This window comes from Colobus angolensis, unplaced genomic scaffold, assembly GCF_000951035.1.
Source record: "Colobus angolensis palliatus isolate OR3802 unplaced genomic scaffold, Cang.pa_1.0 Scaffold105, whole genome shotgun sequence".
Taxonomy (NCBI): Eukaryota; Metazoa; Chordata; class Mammalia; order Primates; family Cercopithecidae; genus Colobus; species Colobus angolensis.
The window spans coordinates 2,656,073-2,681,926 of NW_012111475.1; the positions used below are offsets into that span (position 1 = coordinate 2,656,073).

At 47.0% G+C, this 25,854-nt stretch overlaps 1 protein-coding gene across 1 annotated transcript in view; it reads left to right on the forward strand.

Moving 5' to 3' along the window:
• Nucleotides 1-25,854, forward strand: part of LRFN2 (leucine rich repeat and fibronectin type III domain containing 2) — a 189,377-nt gene that overhangs the window by 135,775 nt on the left and 27,748 nt on the right. The window contains exon 3 of the mRNA XM_011944204.1: nt 12,220-13,629. Coding sequence (XP_011799594.1) covers nt 12,230-13,629 — 1,400 coding nt within the window. The 5' untranslated portion in view covers nt 12,220-12,229. The remainder of the gene's footprint in view (nt 1-12,219; nt 13,630-25,854) is intronic.

The following is a 25,854-nucleotide window of genomic DNA, read 5'->3' on the forward strand; positions in this document are numbered from 1 at the left end:
GTCCCCATGGGGTGAGGTGGAGGGGCAGCAGGAAGGAGGAAGGGCTTGAGTGTGGAGATCCAGCCCTTGCCCGCAAACAAAGTCAACAGGGAGACGCTTTGACAGAAAAAAAAAAAAAAAAAATGATGAAGAAGACAGAGGCAGGAGGAAATGGAGAAGTAAAAAATTGCAAAGCAGGGGAAAAAAAGCCCTATTTGGACTTGAGGACTGAGAGGGAGACTGGGCAGGGTGGACTGAACTGCTAGGGTTTTCTGAGTCTTCACTGCTCCTTGCCCACATTTAGTCAAACCAGGGCTAGAAATAAACTTGAATTGATGACCCCCATCCAGCCTAATTGCCCAGATGAGGAATCTGAGGCACAAAGAGATGTGGCTTGTTGAGGTTCAAGGCTGGGTCAGTGCAGGGACCGAGCTTATGGAACTTCTATGCATGCTCTTCCTGCTGTATCCGGTTGTAAGAGAGAGTCAGGATACTCCCATTCCCACCCGAAGAAAGACAATATTAGGAATGCAGAGAGCAAATCCCAGGGTAATGGAGCCTGGTGTTTGCAATAAAAATTTAAATGTGCTGTCCTGGTGGCAACAGCGGCTTTTATCTGATCGGCCTGTCAGCTCTTTAGAAGGCTGGGTTCTGTAAATGGCAAAACCAAATTGAATTCATATTTACTGTTCTTTAGTCTGTGGGTTTGTTGTTTCCAATGGATTAATCTTTCTTGTCTGTCTCTGTCTCTTTCTCCCTTCTCCGAGTTCTCCCCCTTCTTTCCCTTCTTCATTTTCCTATACTTTCAAGTGCCTTAATTATCCAATAACTCATTGAGAAAGCTGAAAAGAGAGAAGGACTACTTGTCTGTGCTAGTTATTTTTCATTTATTTGCTCCTCCAAATAAACTCTCCACCTTTAACTGCCCTGCTCTGTGCCCGGGTAGGCTGACCTGTATGGACAACTGCATGCACGTTTCCTTTACCCCTTGGCCTCTCACTGGGTTTGGCCACTGGGAGGCGTCGGCAGGTGGTGAGAGGGTGGAGAAAGAGACAGGCTAATTCCCTTGGCCAGCTCCCTCCCAGTGTGAGGTTATCAGTGAGCTGTGTCTGTCTACTTAGGGCTACATCCTCCTGTTGGACAAGTCTTCTCCCATGGCTATGCCCTGGCTGGGTTCTAGAAACGGCCCTCTACCTTTGTCCCTTTAGGCTAGGGGTAGAAGGCTGAGTAGCTCCACTCTGTTGCCACCCCCTGGGTACTACACCACCTCTTCTTGGTTCCCCCACCCTGCCCACATCTCTCTAAATGGTCCGTTCATCAAACATCCTTCAGCTACTGCTTAGATTCTCTCATCTGTTTCCTCTTAAGCCCCTGACTGATAATGTGTCTCTACCTCTTCTCCCCAGAACTGTGGGGACACAGGTGAACAATAAACAAAGCCGCAGGCAGGGAGACTCTGCTCCATTTGCCTTTTGCAAAGTGGGAGGAAGGATCCAGGGCCTGGATGATACCGGTCTTGAGGGAAGCATTTGTAGCATGTGCGTGGGGATAGAGATGGCATATAGGCCTAGCCTCTCTTTGCCCTCAAAGGCCGTAGAAGTCCGGATCCGTACTCATCCTGACCCTTTCGCGGCTGCTTGGTAAATACTTCAGAGCTGGCTAATGCTTGTGAGATAGGGCAGCCTATTGTGGGAATCCCCCAAATGGGCCTTTTCCCTATTGCGGCTGTTTTCTATGAATTATGTTTGCTGAAATAATTTGTGGGGGCTCAAAAACAGTAAAGGTAGTCACAGCTGAAAAGTCATCTTGTTTCTGTGCATCTTGGTTTCCTATAAGTCCAGGTTGGTCAACAGGTGAGGATTCTGTCCCAAGGCCAAGGGAAGACCAGACCTTGCCGGTACAATGTGGGATCCCTTTGTCTGTAACTTGTTCTCCACTGCAGCAGCCCTGCCTGACCGCCCACAAACAGGCAAATGAAACACAAAGGCCCTTCAGGAAGGAAATTTGATTTTCTAAATTATTTTTGTTTTAATAATAAGAGGGGTTATTAGGAGCCCAAGATTAAATATGCTATGCGTAATGTTACACCACACACATAAAAACAGGGCAGGGTGATAACTGCAGGCCTGTGTAATGAGACTCTCCACAGAGCAGCCTGAGGACATGATGCTCAAGAGACGCAACCTAGCCAGGCCCTGCTGAGGCCCAGCTCTGCACAACCAGGAGGGGCGTTCAGGGAGACCAGGCCCTCAGCAGGGCCCCATGCAGTGAGGAGAGGTGGCTGTGAGGAAACAGGAGGACGTTGCTCATGTTAGCCTCAGACCTAGGAGGCAAAAATTTGGGCTTATCCTTGGTATACAGAAAGAAGATATTGCCCTGTCTGATGGAGCCCCAGTCTGAGGGGAAACAGAGTCCCATCCTCAGGGAGCTCCAGTCTGAGAGGAGACCCAGCCCTGTCCTCAGGGAGCATCAGGCTCAAGGGAGACCCAGCCCTGTTCTCAGGGAGCCCCAGTCTGAGAGGAGACCAAGCCCTGTTCTCAGGGAGGCCCAGGCTGAGGGGAGACTCAGCCCTCTCCTCAAGGAGCCCCAGTCTAAGGGAAAATAGCCCTGACTCAGGGAGCCCCAGTCTGAGGGGAAACAGAGTCCCATCCTCAGGGAGTCCCAGTCTGAGAAGACAGACCCAGTCCTGTCCTCAGGGAGCCCCAAGCTGAGGGAAGACCCAGCCCTGTTCTCAGGGAGGCCCAGGCTGAGGGGAGACTCAGCCCTCTCCTCAAGGAGCCCCAGTCTGAGGGGAAACAGCCCTGACTCAGGGAGCCCCAGTCTGAGGGGAGATACAACCCTGTCCTCAAGGAGCGCCAGACTGAGGGGAGATGCAGATCTATCCTCAGGGAGCCCCAGGCTGAGGGGAGATGGGGCCCTGTCCTCAGGGAGCCCCAGCTCCATCCTCAGAGGGTCTCAGTCTGAGGGGAGACTCAGCCCTGTCCTCTAGGAGCCCCAGTCTGCTGAAGGAAATACAACCCCTACCTGCAGTAACTTTCAAGTCTTGTGTCAGCCTGTAATTATGGAGTCTAGCCACAGTGACCTTTGATGCTACCTAGCCTCCTAGCCTTTGCCTACCCTCTATCCTGTGTAGGTTGAAAAAGAAAAGCCTATTTTAATTTTCACCTGGGCCAACCATAAAGAGGAGGGTAAATCACAGAGTGAACATTCCCCAGCCAAATGGAAATGAGTTTAGGATTATCTGCCACTTTGCATTATTTACCCCACTGCTCCCTTCATTAGCCCCGTCCTAGAGAGGATCCTGCACTGAGGTTGCTCCTGGATGGACACTAGTAAAAGGCCGAGGCCCTTGGAGGGCAGAGGGTGCTGGTGTGTTAGTGAACTGGGGTGCTCTGTGATTCAGAGCCGGAGGGAGTAAGGGGTTGAGATAACAAGGCCTGGAACGTGGCACTTGGATCTGCTGGGGAAGACCTTGGGTGAGAGAGAAAGGCCTGGCAAGGCCCTGGTGACTGGAAATGCATCCCTGGGCATTCTCCACCTTCACCCTCTGGGTGAGAAGTTTCCATCCAGGAACTCTGGTCCCCATCCAGGTTCCTAGGGTTGGAACCTTGCTTGAGAATTAAAGATGCTTGAAACATGGGCAGTGTTGGGGGTCGGGGCAGTTTAGACAAAAAATCTTCAAAGTCATGACTGATTCAAAGCAAAAATCTCATTGTGTGACACGAGAGCCCCCACGTACTCACACCTGTAGGCTGGAGTGGAGGTGATAGGCAGGGAGAGGAGGAGCAGCCTAAGGTCTAAACTGACGCTGAGAGCTGCCAGCCTGTGGGTTGTCTGTGTCCCCAAAGCAGGGACAGATCACAGGCAACCATGAAGATTAATGCATTCGAAGTTGACAACACAGCAGGAAAATAGCATTTGTTTCCATCAAAGCTGAACAAACAAGCTGTGCTCCCTCTCCCTTCCTCAGGCGGACTCACTCATATCCAGGCCCCTACTGGTGAAACCCGGCCCTCCTTTACCCACACAGCCCTGCATCAAGAGACACACCCATTCACTCACCTCCATTCATGTGAGGCCCCCTCACTCACACGCCCTCAGGAGCACTCAGTCACACACGCCCACTATTGCACAGATCTTCCTCTCACACACACACCTCTCCATTCACATTCCAGCCTCCGCGTTCACACCCCTCACCCCATCCGTGCATAGGCCTCCCTCCATTCATGCACAGACACTCATTCACACATTGGCTCACACATGTCTCAAGACAACAGACGGCAAGTGCTGCACAGCCCAGGTCGTGAATACCCTGGGTAGAAGACGTTTTCCATTAAACTATTACTACCAATCATTGGTATGTGAACTGAGGTCTCCTTCCTCTGAAAGTTGCTGGGGTTTGTTAGTTATTAACAAGAACGTGCATGGTTTTTAGATTATTTTTTATTTCCCTGCATCTCACGTTTCTACAGTGGCCCAGGCTCAGCTAGTTGGTCTCTTATATAATGACAGTTATAATTAAGAAGTTTGCTTTGAGCTGGATTCCCCAGAAATGGAACAGTGATTTGAAATAAGGATTTGAGTGTAAGTAGTTTATTTGGGTAATGATTGCAGGAAATGAGGGAACAGAAGTGGGGAAATGAGATGGGGAAAGGAAGGAGGCCCATATACAGTGCATTAAGGAGCAGGTGACTGGGAAGGGCAACTGAGGCTCAGTCCTCCTAGGGGCTTCTAGAAGACTATGTAGAATGTGCCTTGGAGTTGTCCCACCCAGGAGGTGAGGAGGTTGAGGCATTTATCCTCTATTTCCCTCACTAGCATTGGTTGGGGACTGTTCTCTGGGGGCAATAATTCTTTAGCACACCCAGCCTGCCCCAGAGGTGCAAGCATGCATTTGCATTGAGTCAGAGGGCACAGGGTGTCAGAGGGGTCAAGGGCTACTGTGTCTGCTTATGCTGGAGCATCCATCCATCCATTCATTCATTCATTTATTCATTCATTCACTCATTCTCTCCTCAAACATATCCCGGGTGCCTACTCAGTGCCAGGTACTGGGTTTGCTACCGTCAACTCAGAGCTGAGCAATATACAATCCCTGCCAAGAAGGGGTTCCCAGGTGCACAAGGGTAGAAGGCAGGCAAACACATAATTATGTTGCCACACAATAAAAGCTATCACGAACGTGCTAACACAGAGGCATAATGCTGTCATTGCAAACAGAGGGGAAGCAGTTCTGAGCTTAATAACTTACTTATGATAACAATTGCTTGTCTTGCACAATAGAAGTTTAAAAAGAGCCTAATGGGCTCATTCTGCCCTTTTGATGTTTTAGACATTATTTTGTCTTTTTTTTCCTGTTGTCTGTGTTACCAGACTGCTGTTTTTACCGGATTTATGAAGAAGTTTGGAGATTCAGGATGTGGCTCCTGTCCCCAAGGTTTTGTTTGGGGAAAGAACAGGGAATGTTCTTGCCTATCTTGTGTGGGTGTCTTTCTGCAGCCACTAAGCTAGAACCTTCCGAGAGCGGGAGGCTCACTCGGGGATTCTCTCTCTCTCTCTTTTCCCCCTACCTTCAAATTAGAAACCGTGACTCCACGGTCAAACTAGGAGGTTCCTGAAGTCAAAGGCTGTGCCTCCCCTGTCAGACTGGGATCTCTGTGGAGCAGGGGCCCTCTCCCACCCCAACACACACTCCTTGAGCCTGCTTCTGCTGTCTCTTCTCATGATTCTAGAAGAATCTCTATACAGGGTGGCTTTGGAAAGGAGGTTTTAAAAATCAACTCACTGATGCTACCTCTTAGATGAAAGCTCAGAATGCCACTTCCTGAGAGTCTGTGGGCACCCTGCAGGGAGGTGGATGTGCTGGAGACAGCAGGGCAGGGATAGAGGCTTCACACTGGGGCTGGCACATGGTGCTGGCAGCATTCACCCCCGGCAACTCCCAAATCAGAAAAGCAGCATGTTTCTGGGCTTGTATGCCCCCCGTCCAAGTGGAACTCAAGTTTCCTTTCCCCACCCCTTTCTCCAGAGCTGGTCCCTCCAGGGCTCACCTTGAGTGGTGTGATTTATGGGGAGCAGTGGGGCTTTGGGAGGGGAATTCTGGAAAGAAGTTGCAGGCGGCTGCCTCTCCCTGGCAGATCCCAACCCCTCCCACTCTTATTAATTCACACTTTCCAGGCCTGGAGCACCCTGGAGGGGCCATTTCTTTTTACCTGATGCAGAGACAGGCATCTTACTTGATTTACAGGCTCTAGGGGTGGGTGGCTCCTCGGCTGGTTGCTAAGGTATCTTTTAAATGGAAATCAGGGTGGAGAGATATCACATACATCGTGCGAGCCATCTGCTAACTGTTGCCTCTTCTGTCTGGAACAGCTCAAGGTGGTTCTGACTGGGAGGCAGAGCCCAGGGAGGGGAGTGAGGGCAGGAAGCCCCTGGCTACAGGGAGAGCCTGTGGTCAAGCCAAGGAACAAGAACTTTCCTTTTCTGCTGCCATGTTCATTATTTTCCCACTCTCTGTCATCATCTTTGTTTCTCCCTTTTGTTTTAATGTAAAATCACATCCGAAGGCTTTTATTACAAACCAAGAGCCTAGTTCCACAACTTTGTATTTATTATTGCCAGTATGTATTTCTGAACACGTGTATGTGTGTGAGAGAGACTCACCATTATCAGGGCCCGACAGGTGGGTCTTTCTGGGCCAATTAGGCCTCTCTACTTCCGAGAATGCCAGCGTCCCTTCCAGGCCTGACCCCAGGCAGGAAACACAAGTGCCCACATGTAGCCAAGCAGCTGGTTCGCCACCAGTTACTAAGCAAACCCGTAGTGGAGACAGCCAGTCTCTCTGCACGCCAGGCACATGGAAGCCTCCAGAGGGGCTTCCTTTACTCTAAGCATGGCCTGGAGCCAGATGATCTTGGTTTAAATTGTGATTCTGTCCAGGGTAGCTAGGGGAGTTTAGACAGGCGCAAACCTCTTTTAACCTCACTTCCTAGTAGATAAAATGGGGATGACAACATTCAGGGCCACAAGGTAGGGTGGGGCAAGGTGCTCACTGCACGAGTTTGCTCAGATGAGGGAACCCTGCCAGAGGCCAGCAGGAACACCTCTTTCTGCCTGCATGAGAGTACCTTGTGCAATTATGGTGGCACTCACCTTGTAGGGTTGTGAAGACTGCATGAAGAAACCCAGTCAAGGAAGGGAGGAGACACTGTTTCTATCCTGGATAAATGCCCAAGACTGGACTGCTTTTCTGGAATGCTGTAGGTTCATTTTGGGGACTGATTTTCTTCTCCCTGCTCCCCTGTATCTACCTCTGTTTGCCACCCCGCCTCCCCCCAGCGCAGGCTCATAGACATTCTGGGCAGACAAGCTCTCGCTCCTTTGCAGATGGATTCCTCCTATGAAGGCTGATTCTGACATTTGATACCAGCATCCATTTCAGCCTCGCTTCTGATCCCCACACACCTCTCTCAGTTTTGCCCACAAATAATCTCACTGCCCCTCCTGCCCACTTTATTTATCTCTTTGCTTCTGGTCTGAGCCCTTTTCCCTAATTGCCATGTGGCTATGAGCTTCTGAATGTTCTGTTGTGAGCCCAGATGGAGGATATCCTTCCTCCCCTCCACCACCTACACCACCCTAAGATACTTAGAGGGAACTAGGCCTGGAGTTCCTCTTTCCAGCATTTGTCCAAATTCTGGCCCCAAAGAGAAAGGCCTTGCACCCTAGATATACACTAATTACACATATTCATCCAGTCCCCTTGTCTCCCTCCCAACGTGGGATTTTAACCACCTTTTGTTTGGCTGTTAGAACAATATATTAAGTGACAGTTCTCAGAATACAATTTTAATTAAGATTCAATAGTCACTTCTCTGTCAGTAATCTTCCATGCTGATTACTTAAAATATATTTACCCAGCTCTATTATGTCATAGATTTGAATTCATTAGACGTTTGTTAATCCTCCACAAACTTTTTTTAAAAATGTGGTTTGTTTAGCATAATTTACAAGGACACAAGTGTTTGAAACAATGGGCTCTGTGCTTCTGAGCTCCAGGATATGCATCTGGAAGTGTCTGGGCCTTCTTTGCTTGCTGTTGCCATTGCTGTCTCTACCAGAGGGCAGGCGACACAGCCAAGGGTGGAAAGGCGTAAAGGATGGCGGAAGCAGTCCATCTATATTGCACAGATGCAGTCCCTATGGGTCAGCCTTCCAGAATGCAGAGCCGGCGGGAGGGGGTGGGAGAGAGGATCTGGAGAGACAGTGGAAGATATTCAGCACAGGCCATGAATAGCCTCGACCCCGGGCCCGGGGCACCTGACAAATATCATTTCCTGTGTGCCAGGACTTGAAAATGTTGGGAAGTGCTGTCTAGACTTAGAACACTGCCGCATTTATTGATAAGAGCTCATAAGAGAGATGGCCTTTCTCATGATGGAACACTACCCCCTGCCACACACACACACACACTCAACCACTTCTTGATTAATTAGCAAGGGACATCCTTGGATGTGGCTGTGGCTGTTCGTGTGCTCCCATTAGTATAGAGAATACCACTCAACTATATTTGAGCAGGTACCATAGCCAAAAAAAACGTCGGCCTTCATTCTGTGACCACAATGAGTCATAGGGAGGTGTAACTAGAAAACTCAAGACTCAGTGCAAATGGAGAAGATTCTCATTTTGTTGTATGAGGCCCCAGCAAGTAGAGACCAAGAAGGCCAGAACACATTAGAGCACAGAGCAAGTTGGAAAGGTGGCAGGTGGAAAGCTTCCATGTATCAACACCTGTGACCTGGTAGGGTCTGGGTAAGGTGAAGCTGGTCTACCTTAGGTAGGAACTTGGTGAGAACAGGGACTGGCAGGGTCAGCAGGTGCTCATGGGGAGCCCAGGGCAGAGCTGTGTGGAACTTTGGCCAAGATTTTTAATGAAGGTGCCCATGATGGAAAAAAACACTTATCCTACAGAACAGAGGTCAGCAAACTCTTTCGTAAAGGACAAGATAGTAAATGTTTTAGGCTTTGGTGGCCACATGTTATTATATGCAGCAATGGCTCACCTCTGCCACGGCGGCACAAAGGAAGCCACAGGCAATAGGTAAACACATAAGCATGGCTGTGTTCTAATAAAATTTTATTTACAAAAACAGGTGACAGGATATATTTGGTCTGTGAGTTATAGTTCACAGCACTACCCAGTATGGTAGCCAATAGCCACATATGGCTAGTGAGCATTTGAAATGTGCTCTGAGGGTAAAATACACACCAGATTTTGAAGACTTTGTAAAATAAAAAAGTTAGCCATCTCATTAATAATTACATTGATGATATATTGAAATAATATTTTGGATATAGCTAGTTATATAAAATTTGTTATCAAAGTTAATTTCATCTGTTTCTTTTTACTTTATAAAAAAAACATGGGCACTAGAAAATTTGAAGTCACATTTTTGGCTCACATCATATTTCTACTTCACAGTGATGCTCTCTCCAGATGAAATATAGGGCAAGCCTCTGGCCCTTGAAGGGTCTCGGGTAGGAGATTTACCCTTAAAGAGGAACAATAATGGAATTCAAATATGCATAATAAAGTGTATGATAGGAATAATTTTTTCAATATATTACATATCTTTAAAAAAAAAAATAAGCTATTACAGGAGGCCAAAGCGGGCGGATCACGAGGTCAGGAGATCGAGACCAACCTGGCTAACATGGTGAAACCCCATCTCTACTAAAAATACAAAAAATTAGCCGGGCGTGGTAGTGGGTGTCTGTAGTTCCAGCTACTCTGGAGCTGAGTCAGGAGAATAGCGTGAACCCAGGAGGCGGAGCTTGCAGTGAACTGAGATAGCACCACTGCACTCCAGCCTGGGCGACAGAGAAAGACTCCGTCTCAAAAACATAAAAAAATAAAAAATAAAATAAGCTAGTATTTTTCTGCATCTGTGCTCCTCAAACTGGGAGCTATGGAGCTCTACTTCCACAAGATATTAGCCAGGGGAGGTGGCTCATGCCTGTAAATCCAACATTTGGGAAGGCTGAAGCCAGGAGTTCAAGACCAGTCTGGGCAACATAGCAAAATCTGACTCTACAAAAATAGAAATAAAAATAAAAATAATTAGCCAGGCATGATGGCACATCCCTGTAGTTACTAGGAGGTCAATGTGGGAGAATCACTTTAGCCCAGGAAGTTTCAGGCTGTCATGAATTAGGATTGTGCCACTGCACTACAGCCTGGGTGACAGAGCAAGAATCTGTCTCTCTCTCTCTCTCTCTATATATATATATAAAATCTCTCTGTCTCTCTCTTTATATATATATATATACACACACACACACACACACACACACACACACATATAACTGTTGCTTTAAAAAGGGATGTCTTTATAGTAAAAAGAAATAGGAGTAATGCAAAATTAAACATTAATTTAGTGTTTCACTGCCTCAGAATTTCTCAATTCTTCTAAACTTGCTCGTGCGCATAGAGCTATTGTGAGAGAAAGCAAGAGTAGGCAATGCTTCCCCAACTTACTGGCCTTAGAAGCCATTTTTGCAGAACTGTAATTAGTACATCTAGAAGGCAATTTGAGGGGCTGGGCATGGTGGCTCACACTTGTAATGCCAGCACTTTGGGAGACCGAGATGGGTGGATCACCTGAGGTTAGGAGTTTGAGAACAGCCTGGCCAACATGGTGAAACCCCATCTCTACTAAAAATCCAAAAATATTAGCTGGGCATGGTGGCATGTGCCTGTAGGCCCAACTACTTGGGAGGCTGAGGCAGGAGAATCACTGGAACCACGGAGGTGGAGGTTGCAGCGAGCCGAGACTGTGCCACTGCACTCCCCTGGGAGATGGAGTGAGACTCTGTCTCAAAGAAAGAAAAAAAAAAAAAAAGGCAATTTGAGAAATGCTGGTCTGCATAGTGCTACACAATCAGTGTGCATGATTTTCCAAAAGTCCACCTCGACTGGTTATCGTTTGTTCTTTTGCTCTAGCAGTAAAGACCCAAGAAGCACTATATCAATAAGGCCACATTTAGTACAACATAGGATAGTGATGAAACTGTTAAGATTTGGAGGCACAAAGACCTGAGTCAGATTTCTGTTCCTTTCTTTCTTATATAGTCATTCTTGTAAAGGCACCTACTATGTGCCAGGCAGCGCTTTAGGCTTTAGGCATGCAGTGGTGAATAAAAAGAGGTCTCTTCTTCTTGGGGCTTTACTGCTAGAGCAAAAGAACAAACTATAAAGAACACAAATAGGTAAAACATAGAATAGGTTGATAGAGAAGTTTCAAGAAGAAAATACAGAGCAGAGCAGAGGGCTATGCAGTGGGGCGGGGCGGGGATGATCATGGAAGGGCATCTGGGAAGGCCTCTGGGAGAAGGTAGCTTGTGAGTAAATATCCAAAGGAGGCTCTGAGGCCATGAGCAATCCTCATCTGTGTATAGATAATCCCTTCCTTCTGAAGGGATTTCCTAGAGTCCAAAAGAGCTGATGTATGTGAGGGTCCAGACAGAGGCTAATTGCTTACAAAGTGTTCAGAATTCACTCCTTTGCCTCCCATCATACCTCTTTCTTCACTTCCCACATTCTCAAAGATTCATGAACTATGTGGATTCGCCTTAGTGAAACAGTTCCCCACTGACCCCGGAGTCTCTCAGCACCAACTCTCTTCTTATCTACAACATCATTCTTAAGGAATGCTGGTTCAATTTAATTTTATGCTAAGCCTAAACCAACTAAGAAGGTAAAATTATGTCTCAAAATACAGCCATAACATCCTTTCAAACTCAATTATTGGATAAGCCAAAGGTATGGTATCCCATCCATCCATCCATCCATCCATTCAACAGATAGTTATTGAGCAGCTACTGTGTTCCAGGCATTGAGCTAGGTAATTGGGATATAGCAGTTAGTAAAACAGGCAAAAGTACCTGCCTTCTTTAGAGCTGACCGTATAGGACTGAAACAGGAAACAATAAGTAAACATCATAAATAAGTAAACTAAATAGTGTGTTAGAAGGTGATAGAAGCTAAGGAAAAGAGAAACAGTGAAACTGCATTAGAGGGATTCGTGGAAGAGATTAGGTCTTGCCTGAGCACATGCCATTCTCTGCCACTCCCTAAGCAGTGAGAGTTAATGTGAGGAAGGAAGCTCTGGGTGAGTGCATTAGGAATTTGCCTTCTGACCCTGATCTTGCGTTTCTCCTTTCCAGGCACCGTGGCCTGAGTGACCAGACCATGGAGACCCTGCTTGGTGGCCTGCTGGCGTTTGGCATGGCGTTTGCTGTGGTCGACGCCTGCCCCAAGTACTGTGTCTGCCAGAACCTGTCTGAGTCACTGGGTACTCTGTGCCCCTCCAAGGGGCTGCTCTTTGTACCCCCTGATATTGACCGGCGGACAGTGGAGCTGCGTCTGGGCGGCAACTTCATCATCCACATCAGCCGCCAGGACTTTGCCAACATGACGGGGCTGGTGGACCTGACCCTGTCCAGGAACACCATCAGCCACATCCAGCCCTTTTCCTTTCTGGACCTCGAGAGCCTCCGCTCCCTGCATCTCGACAGCAATCGGCTGCCAAGCCTTGGGGAGGACACCCTCCGGGGCCTGGTCAACCTGCAGCACCTTATCGTGAACAACAACCAGCTGGGCGGCATTGCAGATGAGGCTTTTGAGGACTTTCTGCTGACACTGGAGGACCTGGACCTCTCCTACAACAACCTCCATGGCCTGCCGTGGGACTCTGTGCGGCGCATGGTCAACCTCCACCAGCTGAGCCTGGACCACAACCTGCTGGACCACATCGCTGAGGGCACCTTTGCAGACCTGCAGAAACTGGCCCGCCTGGATCTCACCTCCAACCGGCTGCAGAAGCTGCCCCCTGATCCCATCTTTGCCCGCTCCCAGGCTTCGGCTTTGACAGCCACACCCTTTGCCCCACCCTTGTCCTTTAGTTTTGGGGGTAACCCACTTCACTGCAATTGTGAGCTTCTCTGGCTGCGGAGGCTAGAGCGAGATGACGACCTGGAAACCTGTGGCTCCCCGGGGGGCCTCAAGGGTCGCTACTTCTGGCATGTGCATGAGGAAGAGTTTGTGTGCGAGCCACCTCTCATCACCCAGCACACACACAAGCTGCTGGTTCTGGAGGGCCAGGCAGCCACACTCAAGTGCAAAGCCATCGGGGACCCCAGCCCCCTTATCCACTGGGTAGCCCCCGATGACCGCCTGGTAGGGAATTCCTCAAGGACCGCTGTCTATGACAATGGCACCCTGGACATCTTCATCACCACATCTCAGGACAGTGGTGCCTTCACCTGCATTGCTGCCAATGCCGCCGGAGAGGCCACAGCCACGGTGGAGGTCTCCATCGTCCAGCTGCCACACCTCAGCAACAGCACCAGCCGCACTGCACCCCCCAAGTCCCGCCTCTCAGACATCACTGGTTCCAGCAAGACCAGCCGGGGAGGTGGAGGCAGTGGGGGCGGAGAGCCTCCCAAAAGCCCCCCAGAACGGGCTGTGCTTGTGTCTGAAGTGACCACCACCTCAGCTCTGGTCAAGTGGTCTGTCAGCAAGTCAGCACCCCGGGTGAAGATGTACCAGCTGCAGTACAACTGCTCTGATGATGAGGTACTGATTTACAGGTGAGCGAGCGGCTGTGGCAAAGGCAGGGAGGGTGTCTGGCTGGGGAAGAAGGAGGGCATGGGGAGGCTTTGGGGCTACTCCCATCTATACCCGTCTTCCCCAAAGGTGTCTGTGGGGATTCTGGGGTAAACTGTGCCATTTGTGCAGGTAAGAGGAAATAGAAAGAACATTAACTACAAGGCTAAGAAGAAAAGAAACCCACATGGTTAGCCTGAAAGATATGTGTAGAGAGGGACCACACCCCCTGGCTGGGTGGCTATGGTCAGTGGTCATGTGGCTACGAGCTTCTGAATGTTCTGTTCTGAGCCCAGATGGAGGATATACAAGGACAATGAATAGACCTCTTGACTGAAAGTTTTGACTCCCCCAAGGAGGAATGCATTTGACCTTCACCTGGACTCATATACAGTCATGGTTAAGGCTCTGAGGTCAGAAAGAGTGGGATTCAAATGATGGCTTTTCCACTTGCTGGTCATTCCATTCTCCTGGCCTACCTCAGTTTTCTCATCTGTAAAATAGGGATAATTAATACCTGACTTAGTTTGGACACTCACTAAATGCGCTTATTCAGTTTTGGTAACTGAATCAAACTGGCTTTAAAAAAAGAGAGAGAGAAAGGGAGCGGGAGTGTGTTGACTCATGTCATTAATAAGTCAGGAACCTGCTTCAGGTTCAGCTGGATCAAAGGTCCCCACAAACCTGTATTCTCAGTTTCTTACCTCCCCGAAGTTCTGTTTTTTTCTGGGTTGGCTTCACCATCAGGCAGTCTCTTTCCTCTGGGAGACCTCTGCTGGGTCCTCTAAGCAGCCCTAGAACCGACTTAGAGCCCTAGAGGGAGAAGAGCTTCGCATTCCCGATTGAGCACTGATTGAGTCAGACCACATCACGTGAGCCCCCTGGGTCTTACAGGTAGTGTCAGCCCTCTCTCCTGTGCTGAACCTCCTGGGCCTTAGTCTCTTCATCTGGAAGTGCAGACAATGATACTGACCTTGGAAAGTTCTTTGAAAATCAAGGGGTCTTTCCTAGGTCTGGTAGAAAAGGAGGTTAAGTGTGGAAAGCTGCAATAGAATCACACAAGTCATTCAGAGGGAAGAAGGTCACAGAGAGAGACAGAAGCCAGGGGCCGAAATGCTGACCACAGATGAGTTCCCTTATATGAAACATGAAGGACATGGCCTAGAACCTTATTGCTCAAGGAATGTATGGTCTCCTTTGAAATTCTGTGTGTTTTATTTTATGCATGTAAAATGATTATTTGGAGATGGGATCCCATGAGTTTCATCAGACAGCCAAAGGGCTTGGTGCAAGAGAGATCAAGAATACTTGATCCATCCTGGAGGTCTCCTCCAGCTCTGACTGTCTGAGTTGATGAGTCTCTGGATGGGAAGCTTTGTGGGAGAAGAGTACATGGGGAAGAACAGAGTCAATGTGATTGAGGCTGGGTGTGTCATGGAAACCGTAGTGGAGCCGGGGAACTCCCGTTACCTGGCAGCTACTGGTCTTGTCTGGACAGCAGTGTTGCATCTCAGGATGGAGAGAAAGCAGTATTGGAACTTACCCACATGCCTATATGAACATATATAGGAATATATAGATAGGGGCATATAGTCAAACTTAAATATGCACATATATATTTTTCTCCTTATAAAAGTCATAGTCTTTATTGAAAATTTGGAAAGTAGGGAAAATTGATGAAGAAGGAAATAAAAATTACCTATAATCCCACCATCCAAAGTTAATAAGAGAAATTTGGAAGGTGTCTGAGTTCATTCAAATGGTATTTATAATCAATCTAGTGTATATTCTGTATCTTAATTCTTCCCACTCAACATTACAGCTTGCTTAGTTCCCATGGTATTAAAATATTTTTTATTTGGCTGTATTATAATTTATTTAACTAACCTTCTATTATTGGACATTCAGGTGGTTTCTCATTTTTCATTATTAAAAGTAATACAGTGAGAGATATTTTTGCACATAAATATATTTGTGCAAATTCAGTGATTTCTTTAGCATATTTTTCTAGGAGTTGAATTACTGGTTTATGGGTAAATTATAATCTTTATACATTACATATAAATATTTACCCTTTCACCAGTGGAAGCACTCATTTGGATCACACTTTTGCCAATATTGAATATATAATTACTTTCATCTTTGCCAATTTGAGAGGTGAAAAATGGCACTTGCTTTAATTTGCATTTCTTTGCTAACTTGTGAGGTTGACCTTTTGAAGATAGATATATTTCTTTACTTGTGAATTTATTGTATGGTCATGACTTTGACAAAAAAAAAAATGTAAAGGCAAAAAGCTACCAGCTCTGCGGTTTGCACAGGGAAATGCAGTTTGTGAGGGGGAAAGAAGATGTTGGCTTCCACAAGGCAACATGCTAGCCTTGCCAAAATGGCGCAGCTCACCGGGGGTCTCAAAGATACCCTGGGAGGAGGAGGGGAAGGCTTGGGGTAGGCTCCTGTAATCACTCAAAGTGGGAACTCAAATTGCTTTTATTTGGTGATTGAGAACCTGGAGACACTAACTTTCTAAATATAATGTAAATTAAATGGAAGCATCAGAAACCTTGCAATAAAAAAATGCAGCTAGCAATAGTGACTTCTCAGGGCTGGTTACACAGACAAGAGGAGATACAGCATGGAAATCCTCCAAATAGTGGGGGCATATAGTAGTAAACACTCAAGGATTATTATTATCAGTATTAGTAGTAGTACTCATAGTACTACTAGCAGTAGTAGTAGCAGTGAGAATAATAGTAGTATAAAATAAGACTAGCATCACATCCACCATCCTGGGGAAGAAAGTGGAAGAGGAAGTTTAGATATGCAATTCAGTCTTCTCTTTAAGAAGACAAATTTCCAAAATTTTTGAGGAAAAAGTAAGCGCCAGTCTGTAGCCAGATAATAGTAAAAGCAATCACTGGCCAACATTACTGCCAGGCTACTATGTGTTTGATGCTTAGCTTTTACAGGTGGTATCTCATTTAATCCTTCTCGATATGTGAAGAAGCATAAAAGACCAAGAGAATTAAAAAATAAAATTCATTCAAGAACACACAGCAGAAGGAAACTGGGGCTGTGATTTGAACTCCGGCCTCTGGCTTCAGCACCCAGACTCAACCCCTGTGGTCATGCTGCCCACTGTCCTAAAAGGGATTATGGCTTGAGAGAAATAGGAGACTCTAATACAGAATCTGGATTTTTAGAAAATGAATTGTCCTCATTAGAAAGAGTGGACATCAGCGGGCACAGGGCTCTCTGCCCTGCTCATTTTAACCGGAAGGTATAAAAAAGAAGGGAGGAAAGGTCTACATCTGATGATGAGTATTGAAGAGGAGCACATGCTGTATGGAGAAAGCTAAATGCAGCCAAAGAGGACTTTTTAGTCCATGTTTATGTCCAAGAAGAAAAAATGCTGGTTGGGAAAGAGGTTACAATGAGAATAGATAAGAGGCAAAGAGTTGCAACTTGCAACTTGCCTCCATCTTCCCCAGCAAGGAGAAAAGCAGCAGCAGCAACAGCAGCGATAATAGTACACACCTGCATTGATGGATTATTTGTGCTGGTCACTATTCTAAGGGTTCTATGTGCACTAACTCATTTAGTTCTCACAAACCCTTAGGAGGTTAAAAACTATTATTTCACTTTACGTAGAAGAAACTTGCTCAAGGTATTAAACAGGGGGTAAGTAGCAGAGATGGAATCTGAATATAGGCAGCCTGTATATTTGCCCAAAGCCTCAACCTAACAAGACCAATACTATGGAGAGGGATGCCAAAGCCCAACAGGCCTGCATAACAGTGCCGTCCATGAGTTCTGGTCACCAGGCCCTGATGGGTCACATGTAGGTGAGTAAGGACTAAAGGAGCAAGTAGATGAGGTTCTCAAGCCCATGGTGGTGATTCTGAGATAGCATGGACAGAGAGATGCCTGAGACAGGAAAGGGGTGAATATTCTGATTTTCAGGGAATCAACTCTATAATGCTTAGGGTGTTAGGCTAGACATGGAGTCCCTATACAATTCTGGAAAGACTTTCTCAATAGGTAGCTGTGAGCGCTTGGAAAAGAATGCTAACCTAACATGGGTTCACTAAGGGCAAATCCTGCCAAGTCATTGAACGATGTCTTCAGGAGATGCTGTGGACCAATAGTTCTCAACCTTTTTATCTGCCCCCTTGTCGTTCATGAGGGCAGTGCTTCTCAGAGATATCCCCGCTTGCATAGTGATTCTCGGCTGGACCAGCATCTCTGGAGTGACAGGTACACTTGGAAAATGTCCTAGGAGTTTCTGCTGGCTGTGAGTCACTACCATAAGCAGAGCACATCACAGTCGTACAGGACATTTGGTGAACTCTCATGCTGTCTTGGGGACAAAATGGAGAAATGTAAACTGATGAAGTGAAGTTGTAACTGGTCAGATAACCAGATTGATTAATAAATTGATGCGAATATGCCAGAAAGCCTTTGGCTCCTGCCTCAACATCTGTCCCATTTCTGTACTGCCAGTGTATTTTCTAATTGAGATTGATAGCTACACAGAAAATAGGCTTGGCCAATTGGCATGTCGACAAACTATCAATCAATCAATCATCTATCTTCATTTTGGTTCAAGGAATCAATTGCAATTGCACAAGTTCAAGGTGAGGAAAATCTGGCTCGACTGAAATTCTGTGTGCCTAGGCTCAGAATTGTAGTTGATCTTGAGGATATTATGGCCACAATGTGATGGAACCGGTGAGAGACTCCTGTCATTTTTAGTTGCATTAATGAAAGTATAGTGGTCAGATCATGAGAGGTTATGGTTCTGCTGAGTCATTGTAGCTGGTCAGAGCAGAGCTTTAATATGTTTAATTCTGGATGGTACAGTCTTGGGAGTCATGTTTATAAGCTGCAATGTATCCAGAGGAGGGCTAATGAGAATGAGGTTCTGGAAGCTCACGTGAAATGGGGGAAGTTCACCTTGGAGATGAGAAGACTTAGAAAAGAAGTCATGGCTCCTTTAACTTATTCGAAGAATTTGTGGGTGGAAAAGAGGAAAAGACACACACACACACACACACACACACACACATGCGTGCATGGAAGTAGGCATTGGCCGTTACAAAAACAAAATTCCAACAGCAACAGCCTTACACATGTCTCTCATTGCTCTCCATCTGGCTCCGAAATGATTTGGCTTTGTATCTATCTTCCTCACTAGCATGTGATATTCATGCATGCTCATCTCCATGTCCTCAGCCCTTAGTAAGTCCTGGTCCAAAATAGCTATTGAGTCAACATTTGGTGAACTGGACAGACTGGAAATCAAAGCTCAAAGCTGCCCAACAGCAGATTAAAGTAAAAGCTGTCACAAAATAGTGAGCTGCCCGTACCAAAAGGGTTCAATAGAACCTGGCTGACTCCATTCCAGAGGTACTAAGCAGGCAGCCTGACTTTCAGGCAGGTGTGAAAACATTTAACTTAAATGATCCCAGCTCTCATAGTGTGTGGATCTACTCGAGACTTTCAAAATCCCATGATCAAGATAATATGGCTTCCACTGTTGCTAAATTCACCTGCTTTTACTAGTTGGGGGCACTGTGTCAGCTCGCCTCCTGGGGTTAGGGTACCATGTCTCACAGGCATTTAAGCTCCAGGGCCTGAGGTCAGAGACAAAAATCTTGGCAGAGGCCCAGAGAACCCAACCAGACCTGGACGTAGGCCATTGACAGGTCACCAGTGACCCACCTCAAGGTTTCATAGAAACCCCTGAGCTGTGAGCGATGTCTGAAAACATCAGGGTCTAGTCTACATACCAGGAAGGAGGAGCAGAGGCACGGATCACCCCAAATCATGGATAACCCAGACCAGATTTGAATTAGGCTGTATAAAATAGTGCCTTGCTCTTTTTTCAGCTAATAAGCTCCCTCATTATTTAACGATCCTGGCTGCACTCCCAAGCTGCTTGCCCTTCCTGAGTACACGCAGCTGAGCCGTGCAGGCAGGCGCTGTGACAACACTGGAGACAGTCCGCAAGCAGGGCCTGGCCTGTTTCCTGTGTGACTGGGGAGGGCTGACTGTCATGTCCCTCAATGCCAGGGCCCACCCTGTCAGGAAGGGGCTGGCACTAATGGTGTCAGCAACAAAGGGGAGAGGAGTCAATGAGGGGTAGGGAAAGTTTGGGAGAGGGAGGTCAGAAAGGCGGCCTCCCCCGCCACCCTGGAGGCAGCAACAGCCCACCCCAGCTTGGCTTCATCCCTGGGGTGACATGGAAAGTTGAATGTCCTGCATGTCATTATCAGCCCAAGTGACATTCACAAACACTTGTCTCTAAGAGTTGTCAAGAACATCTGTCACCAGGCGTGATGTTGGAATGGTCCCCAGGAGGGCCGGGGAAGAGCAGGCATGCTCCTGAGGCAGTCAGCAGGGATGCAGCTGTGCCTTGTGCTGCTCGTTATGCTGCCCCCATCCTCGTGTAGAAAAGTGAGGGGCTGTGAGGAGAGAGACCCTGAAGATGGGGAGATGACAGCCACCCCAGCCCCCGTCCGACCCTATCTGCAGGCTCCCTTTCCCATGCTATGTCTTCCGTGATTGTTAGACACACGTCCTGTCCTGGGAGACCGGACCACCCTACTGAGTTTTGCAGGGCTGGTGCAGGGGGCTGCGTCTTTTACTGCTGCTCTGTCTTCCATCTGGAGAAAGGACAAGAGGGCAGATTCAGCAAGTTTTCACCCCATCAGGATCTTACCACTCCACATCTCAGTGGAGCTCCGCCCTACCCCATGAAAAGACAGCCATCTCTACTGTGGGTTGGAGAAAAATTTACTCATGAAATCAACATCTCAGGATCTGGGGCCATGGGGAGAAGCTGGTGGGAACAGGTGTTTTTAAAGGGAGACGCTGTTAGGAACAGGTGTTCTCTAAAGGGAGTGGGGCATGCCAGGGACAGGACCTGTGAGAGAAGATTCTTTGACTCAGCTGTCTCCTCAGAGGGTCTGGACTCTTCTGGAAGGGTGGGTTGAGTCCCGACAGGCAGAGGAAGAGAATGGTATAGAGGAGGAAATAGGGGTGGACAGGGAGGAAAGGTAACTCCTTGGTCAGAACCCAAATCAAAATCAACCTGCCTTGGATTCTGTATTTTCTAATTTTTTTCACACTGTTGAAACATGACATCTACAAGAGAGGATGCAAAAGACAATAATGTTAAACCCATTTTATAGATAGTAAAACTAGTCTCAAACAGATTGAGTAGATTTTACAAAGTTATCCAAAGCAAAGACTAAGAAATGTAGTCTTCTACATCCAGCCCTTTCCACTGTGCTATGTACCTGCTGTGGGGCACTTCTCGCTAAGGCCCCAAAGAGTCCTTATTAAGGCTGGAGACATGGGTTGGGGACACCAGCTGTAATTTCTCTTTCTGGGAAGTATGGAGTAGCTTTCTGGAAGTCCACAGGGATTTTCTGTCAGTTTTAGTCGAGACTCAGTCTCATACTTCTAAGTTCCAGCAATGTTGGGGAAACAGGGGTGCTAGTGAGAAGCTTGGTTCCACTCTACCACCTGGGATCGTCCAGGTGATCAATGGGCAAGATGAAGATTTCTGGGTTGCATGTCACCAGGTAAGCCACTGTGAAGTGACAGAGTTGCTAGAGGCATCACAAAAAAAAATGACTCTGGAGTCAGAAGTCCAGGGTGGTGATTAGGATGAACAGAAAACTCAACTAGTATGATTTAAACTCATAAGGTTTTATAATATCTCACGTAAAAGAAGACCAGTGGAAGAGAATTTAGGACTGGTTTTCTGGGTAGCATGGTCGTCAGGAACCCAGGTCCTTCTGTCTTTCTGTCCTACCATCCTCAGCACACAATTTCTGTCCTTAAGGTCACTTAATAGTACAAAATGGTTGCTGGAGCACCAATGATCCCATCTCCCTTTTATGCAATAGGAAAGATGGAAACAAGAAGGGCAAGAAAGCAAAGTGGGGAGTTTCTCAGAATCCCCATCCAATAACTTCTCCTTGCATTTCACTGGGCACACATTTCTGCAAAGGAATCTAGGAAATGTAGGGTTATTTTTTCCAAGTTAGGCACAATGCACCCTCAGTAATGTAGAGAAGATAGGAAGGCAGGTAGCACATCCACACAACTCCATCATTTACTAGTCCTGGGACCATGGGAAAATCACTTTACTGCTCTCCATCTTTATTTTCTCATCTGTAAAATGAGAACAGAGATTCCTTTCTGCATATTTCATAGGATTGTGGTGAGGACTGAATGAACTCATGTATTTGAAAGAGCATTCTTCATAGTCAGCAGTGGTGTACTGGTTACCTGAGAGTACTTATGATTACTAGGAGCCTTCCCACTTTTTCTTCTTAGACCTCTCTTCTAGTCCCTGTTCCCCAGCCTGCCTCCTGTGTCTCCATTTTTCAAAACCAACAGAGCTGTAAACTTGGAAAACGATCTGATGAGGTTTTAAGGGATCAAATTATAAGGTATAACCCATTTCAGAAATATTTTCACTTCAATTGGGAGCTCTGAAAGACCCAAAGGAGTGAATCCCTAATGGTGGAGTTTTAAAACCCACAGTAGGTTTGTACATGGGGAGATGTTTTTCACGGCACCTTCTAAGAGCGTCTCAAGTCATATTACTATCCCCACATCCTGCCCCTCTTGCTGTCCTCAAGAAGGTGACACCACTGGGATTCAAAAAGCTTCAGAGCATCTGTTCAGAGGTGACTAATTTCTCCACGCTATTCCCTTCTCAATCTCCAAAAGCTGTGGCTGGAGAGAGCTCCAAAGATAAAAAGTAATTAGCAAGAGTAAAGAGATTACAGCATGTATCCCGTCTCCGTCTCTTCTGAAATGAAGCTTTTTCCCCCTCCAGTAAGAGATAACAAGAGAACCAGTCCAATTAATTTTACGTATGTTTGGTTATTTGGAGATGGGAGTGGGGATATCATTTATTCTATACCAGGAAAACACCAAAAAGGGCTTACAGAGGGATGGGCCTGGAGGAGTGCCTGGGACTTGGGGACGATGCTGTGATGGTGGCCATCAAAATGACACCAAACACTTATCTCACAACTGAACTTTTCCAGGCATGTTCATGTTCACAGAATCCAGCTCCACTCAGCCTCATTAACAGCCCAGGTCAGACCAGGAGTGGGGAAGGTGTGGAACTCGGGCATTCTGACCCTGAGCCCAGGGCTTCCTACCCGCCCATGCTTCCCAACCCTGACTGTGTTTTGGAACCCCTTGAGGAGTGGCATCCCCCCATCAAAAAAGGGATTCTGAGTCAGTTTGTGTTGGTGCCCGGATATTCACGTTTTTAAGGCTCTCCCAGTGATTCTGACATGCATTCAGCATCATGCCCAGTGAAATCAGGGGTTTGGACAGCACTGGTAGACAGAGTTTCTGTAAATCCACAGCTAGGGAATTGGTCTCTAAACTGCTAGTGAGGGAAGAAGCCAGAAGGCCTGGGTTCAATCCCAGCTCTACCATGCACTACTCATCTCTTTGAGATTTGCTTCATCTAACATTGGAATAAAAAATCTTTTCTCTATGGGGTTATCTCCAAAGAGATAACATATGTGGAAACACTTTGGAAACAAAAATACCATGTGCATTTCAGTTGCTGGAGCCATTTTTTTAACCCCTCAGCTGAGTCTGAGTAATTGCCATAAGAAAGATGGAATTAGGGGCTCCAGACATGGGCTCTTGTGATCTCCCTTCTCTTTACTTGTCTGAACCTCAGGCTCCTCACCTTCTAAATGGGGATAATGATAACTCACCAGGTTGTTGTAAAATTGGAAAGAGATGACACAGCATGAAAGAACATCTTCATAAAATGTGAAGTGCTTCTAGTAGCAGAAATCTGACTTTTCCAAATTTGGGGGTTATTTCCATCATTCTGAAAACCAAAAATAAAACTCTAAGGCCCCCCAACCAATTGAATGAACCCCTCCACTCAGCCAAGAGCATTCCAAAGTTAACCTGAACTTTTGTGAGTTCACAATTCTGTCAAAGCATTCCAAAAACTTGGCCATGATGGGAATGGGAAGCCACACGTGCCTCATTATACCCTCCTCTCTTTCGCAATTACTGACAGAACAGACTCTTCAAGTCTGATAAGAAACATTTACAATCTATTTTCTCTGAATCCTGCTACCTGGAGGCTTCATCTGCATGATAAAACCTTGGTCTCCACAACCCTTTATTGTTACCCAGACACTCCTTTCTGTTGATAATGACTCAGCCAATTGCCAATCAGAACATCTCTAAATCTACCTATTACCTTGAAGTGACCCACCTCTTGTCTTTCCAGTTTGAACCAATGTACATCTTGCATGTACTGATTGATGTGTTATGTCTCCCTCAAATGTATAAAAGCAAGCTGCACCCAGACTACCTTGGGCACATGTTGTCAGGACCTCCTGAGGCTGCGTCATGGGCACGTCCTTAACCTTGGCAAAATAAACTTTCTAAATGGATTGAGACCTGTCAGATACTTTTGTGAGTTCACAATTCTGTCAAAGCATTCCAGAAGGAGGTAGTTCAGAGCTGGTATGGGAGCTCCATGGAGTCAGGGACTGAGGCAGGTCAATTGCATTATTCTTAATGTGTGGCTCACTGCTCCTGCTCTTGCTCACATTCTCTACCTGGAGATTTTCTCTGGTGTGGCCTATCCATAGGGGAGTTGCCAACCCTGGGATCAGCCCTCAGCCTTTAACAGAGTTTGGAGGATTAATACCCCAGCTTCCTTACCCTTGGAGAAAGGTGGATACATGGTCTATGCTCGCTCCCCGGGGCTCCCAGTAGGGGTGGGCCCCAATTGCCCGCAGTGGTAACTTGCTTAGCAAAATGCCCTGTGTTGACTTCCTTCCACACTTCCTTACCACAGATTCCTGAGCCCACCTCCCAGATAAACTACTCATACTCAAATCCTTGTCTCAGGGTCTGCATCTGGGAAACCCAAACTAAGACAGGCACCAACCCCTTTAAAGAATCCCATCCAGTGGCTTTTACTGCTAGCTTATTGTATTTCTCCCAATGCACATTGGAGGCTGAGGAGGGCAATTGTCTGTTCATGCACGTTGCTCCCCACTAGATAAAATCAGCGTTCTGCCGGGCAGTTAGAAGTGGGGAATGGATGTTGGGGAGGCGTACGACGGCCACAGAGCTGCATGGGCGGAAGCATCGCTGCTGTGAGCGTTTCTTGGCACCTGCCCACACAGTCCCAGCAACCAGTAGCCAGTTTGTGGCTGAGGCCAGCCTCGGGGGGAAGCTGATGGGGCTGCTTTCCTGCCTCTCTGTGAGTGTTCTTTTCTCATCTCTGGAGACACCGAGCAAAGCAAAGAGGGAAACTTACCTCTTGCCAATTAGGCCTATGGTCTGGCATGAATGTGTGTGATGGGAGTGGGCACCCTGTGGGTGACAGAAGGGATCACGACAAGAAGTCAAATTAATGTCCATCATCTTCAGGGTCTCAGAAGTGGGGGATGGGTGCGGGAAGAATGGCAAAAAACCACAGGATGTGATGAGACACCCCAGGGTGAACGCAGGGCCATGCAGCCATGCACTGTGGATGAATGAGCTTGTTAACGGTTTACAAAAGAGAGCTATTTCCAGCAGGGGTGGGCTCCAAAGGTGGGCTCCGCTGTGCTCTGTGGCTGTGGGGCTGAGGCTGTGGTTGAGAGTGCTGATCCAGACATGCAGATGAACTCCAGTTGCATCATAAAAGAGGTGAGCGGCAGGAAATGAAGCATGGAAGAGATCTGTTAAACAGCAAACCTTTGCACTAGGTCATTAGTCAGTGATGGCATTAAGTAAAGGAGCTTCTCAGTTTAGCAATTAGCCCCCAAAAAGGTTAAAACGTAAATGACTTGCTTGGTGAAATTAGTCCACTTGAGCTTTTCCATGAGCTAACTGCCTGGCTTGAGAGCAACATATTCTGGGGGGCTATGAGAGCGGGTAGAGTGGAGTGTAAGCTGTGTCCTGGGATGAAGGTGGGATTTGGAAGGAAGGAGGCTGCACGGGGTCGGGGGCGGTGGTAGCTATTTTAGGTGAAACCAATGAAGACAGAGACAGAGGCTGGAATGATCAGGCCCAGTCAAAGGCCTGTGAGGGCCCCTCATGTATTTGTCAGCCGCTGCCACAACCATGTTGCATAACAAAGAACCTCAAACTCTAGGTGGCTTACAACCAAGAATATTGAATTTCCTTAGTCATAGCTC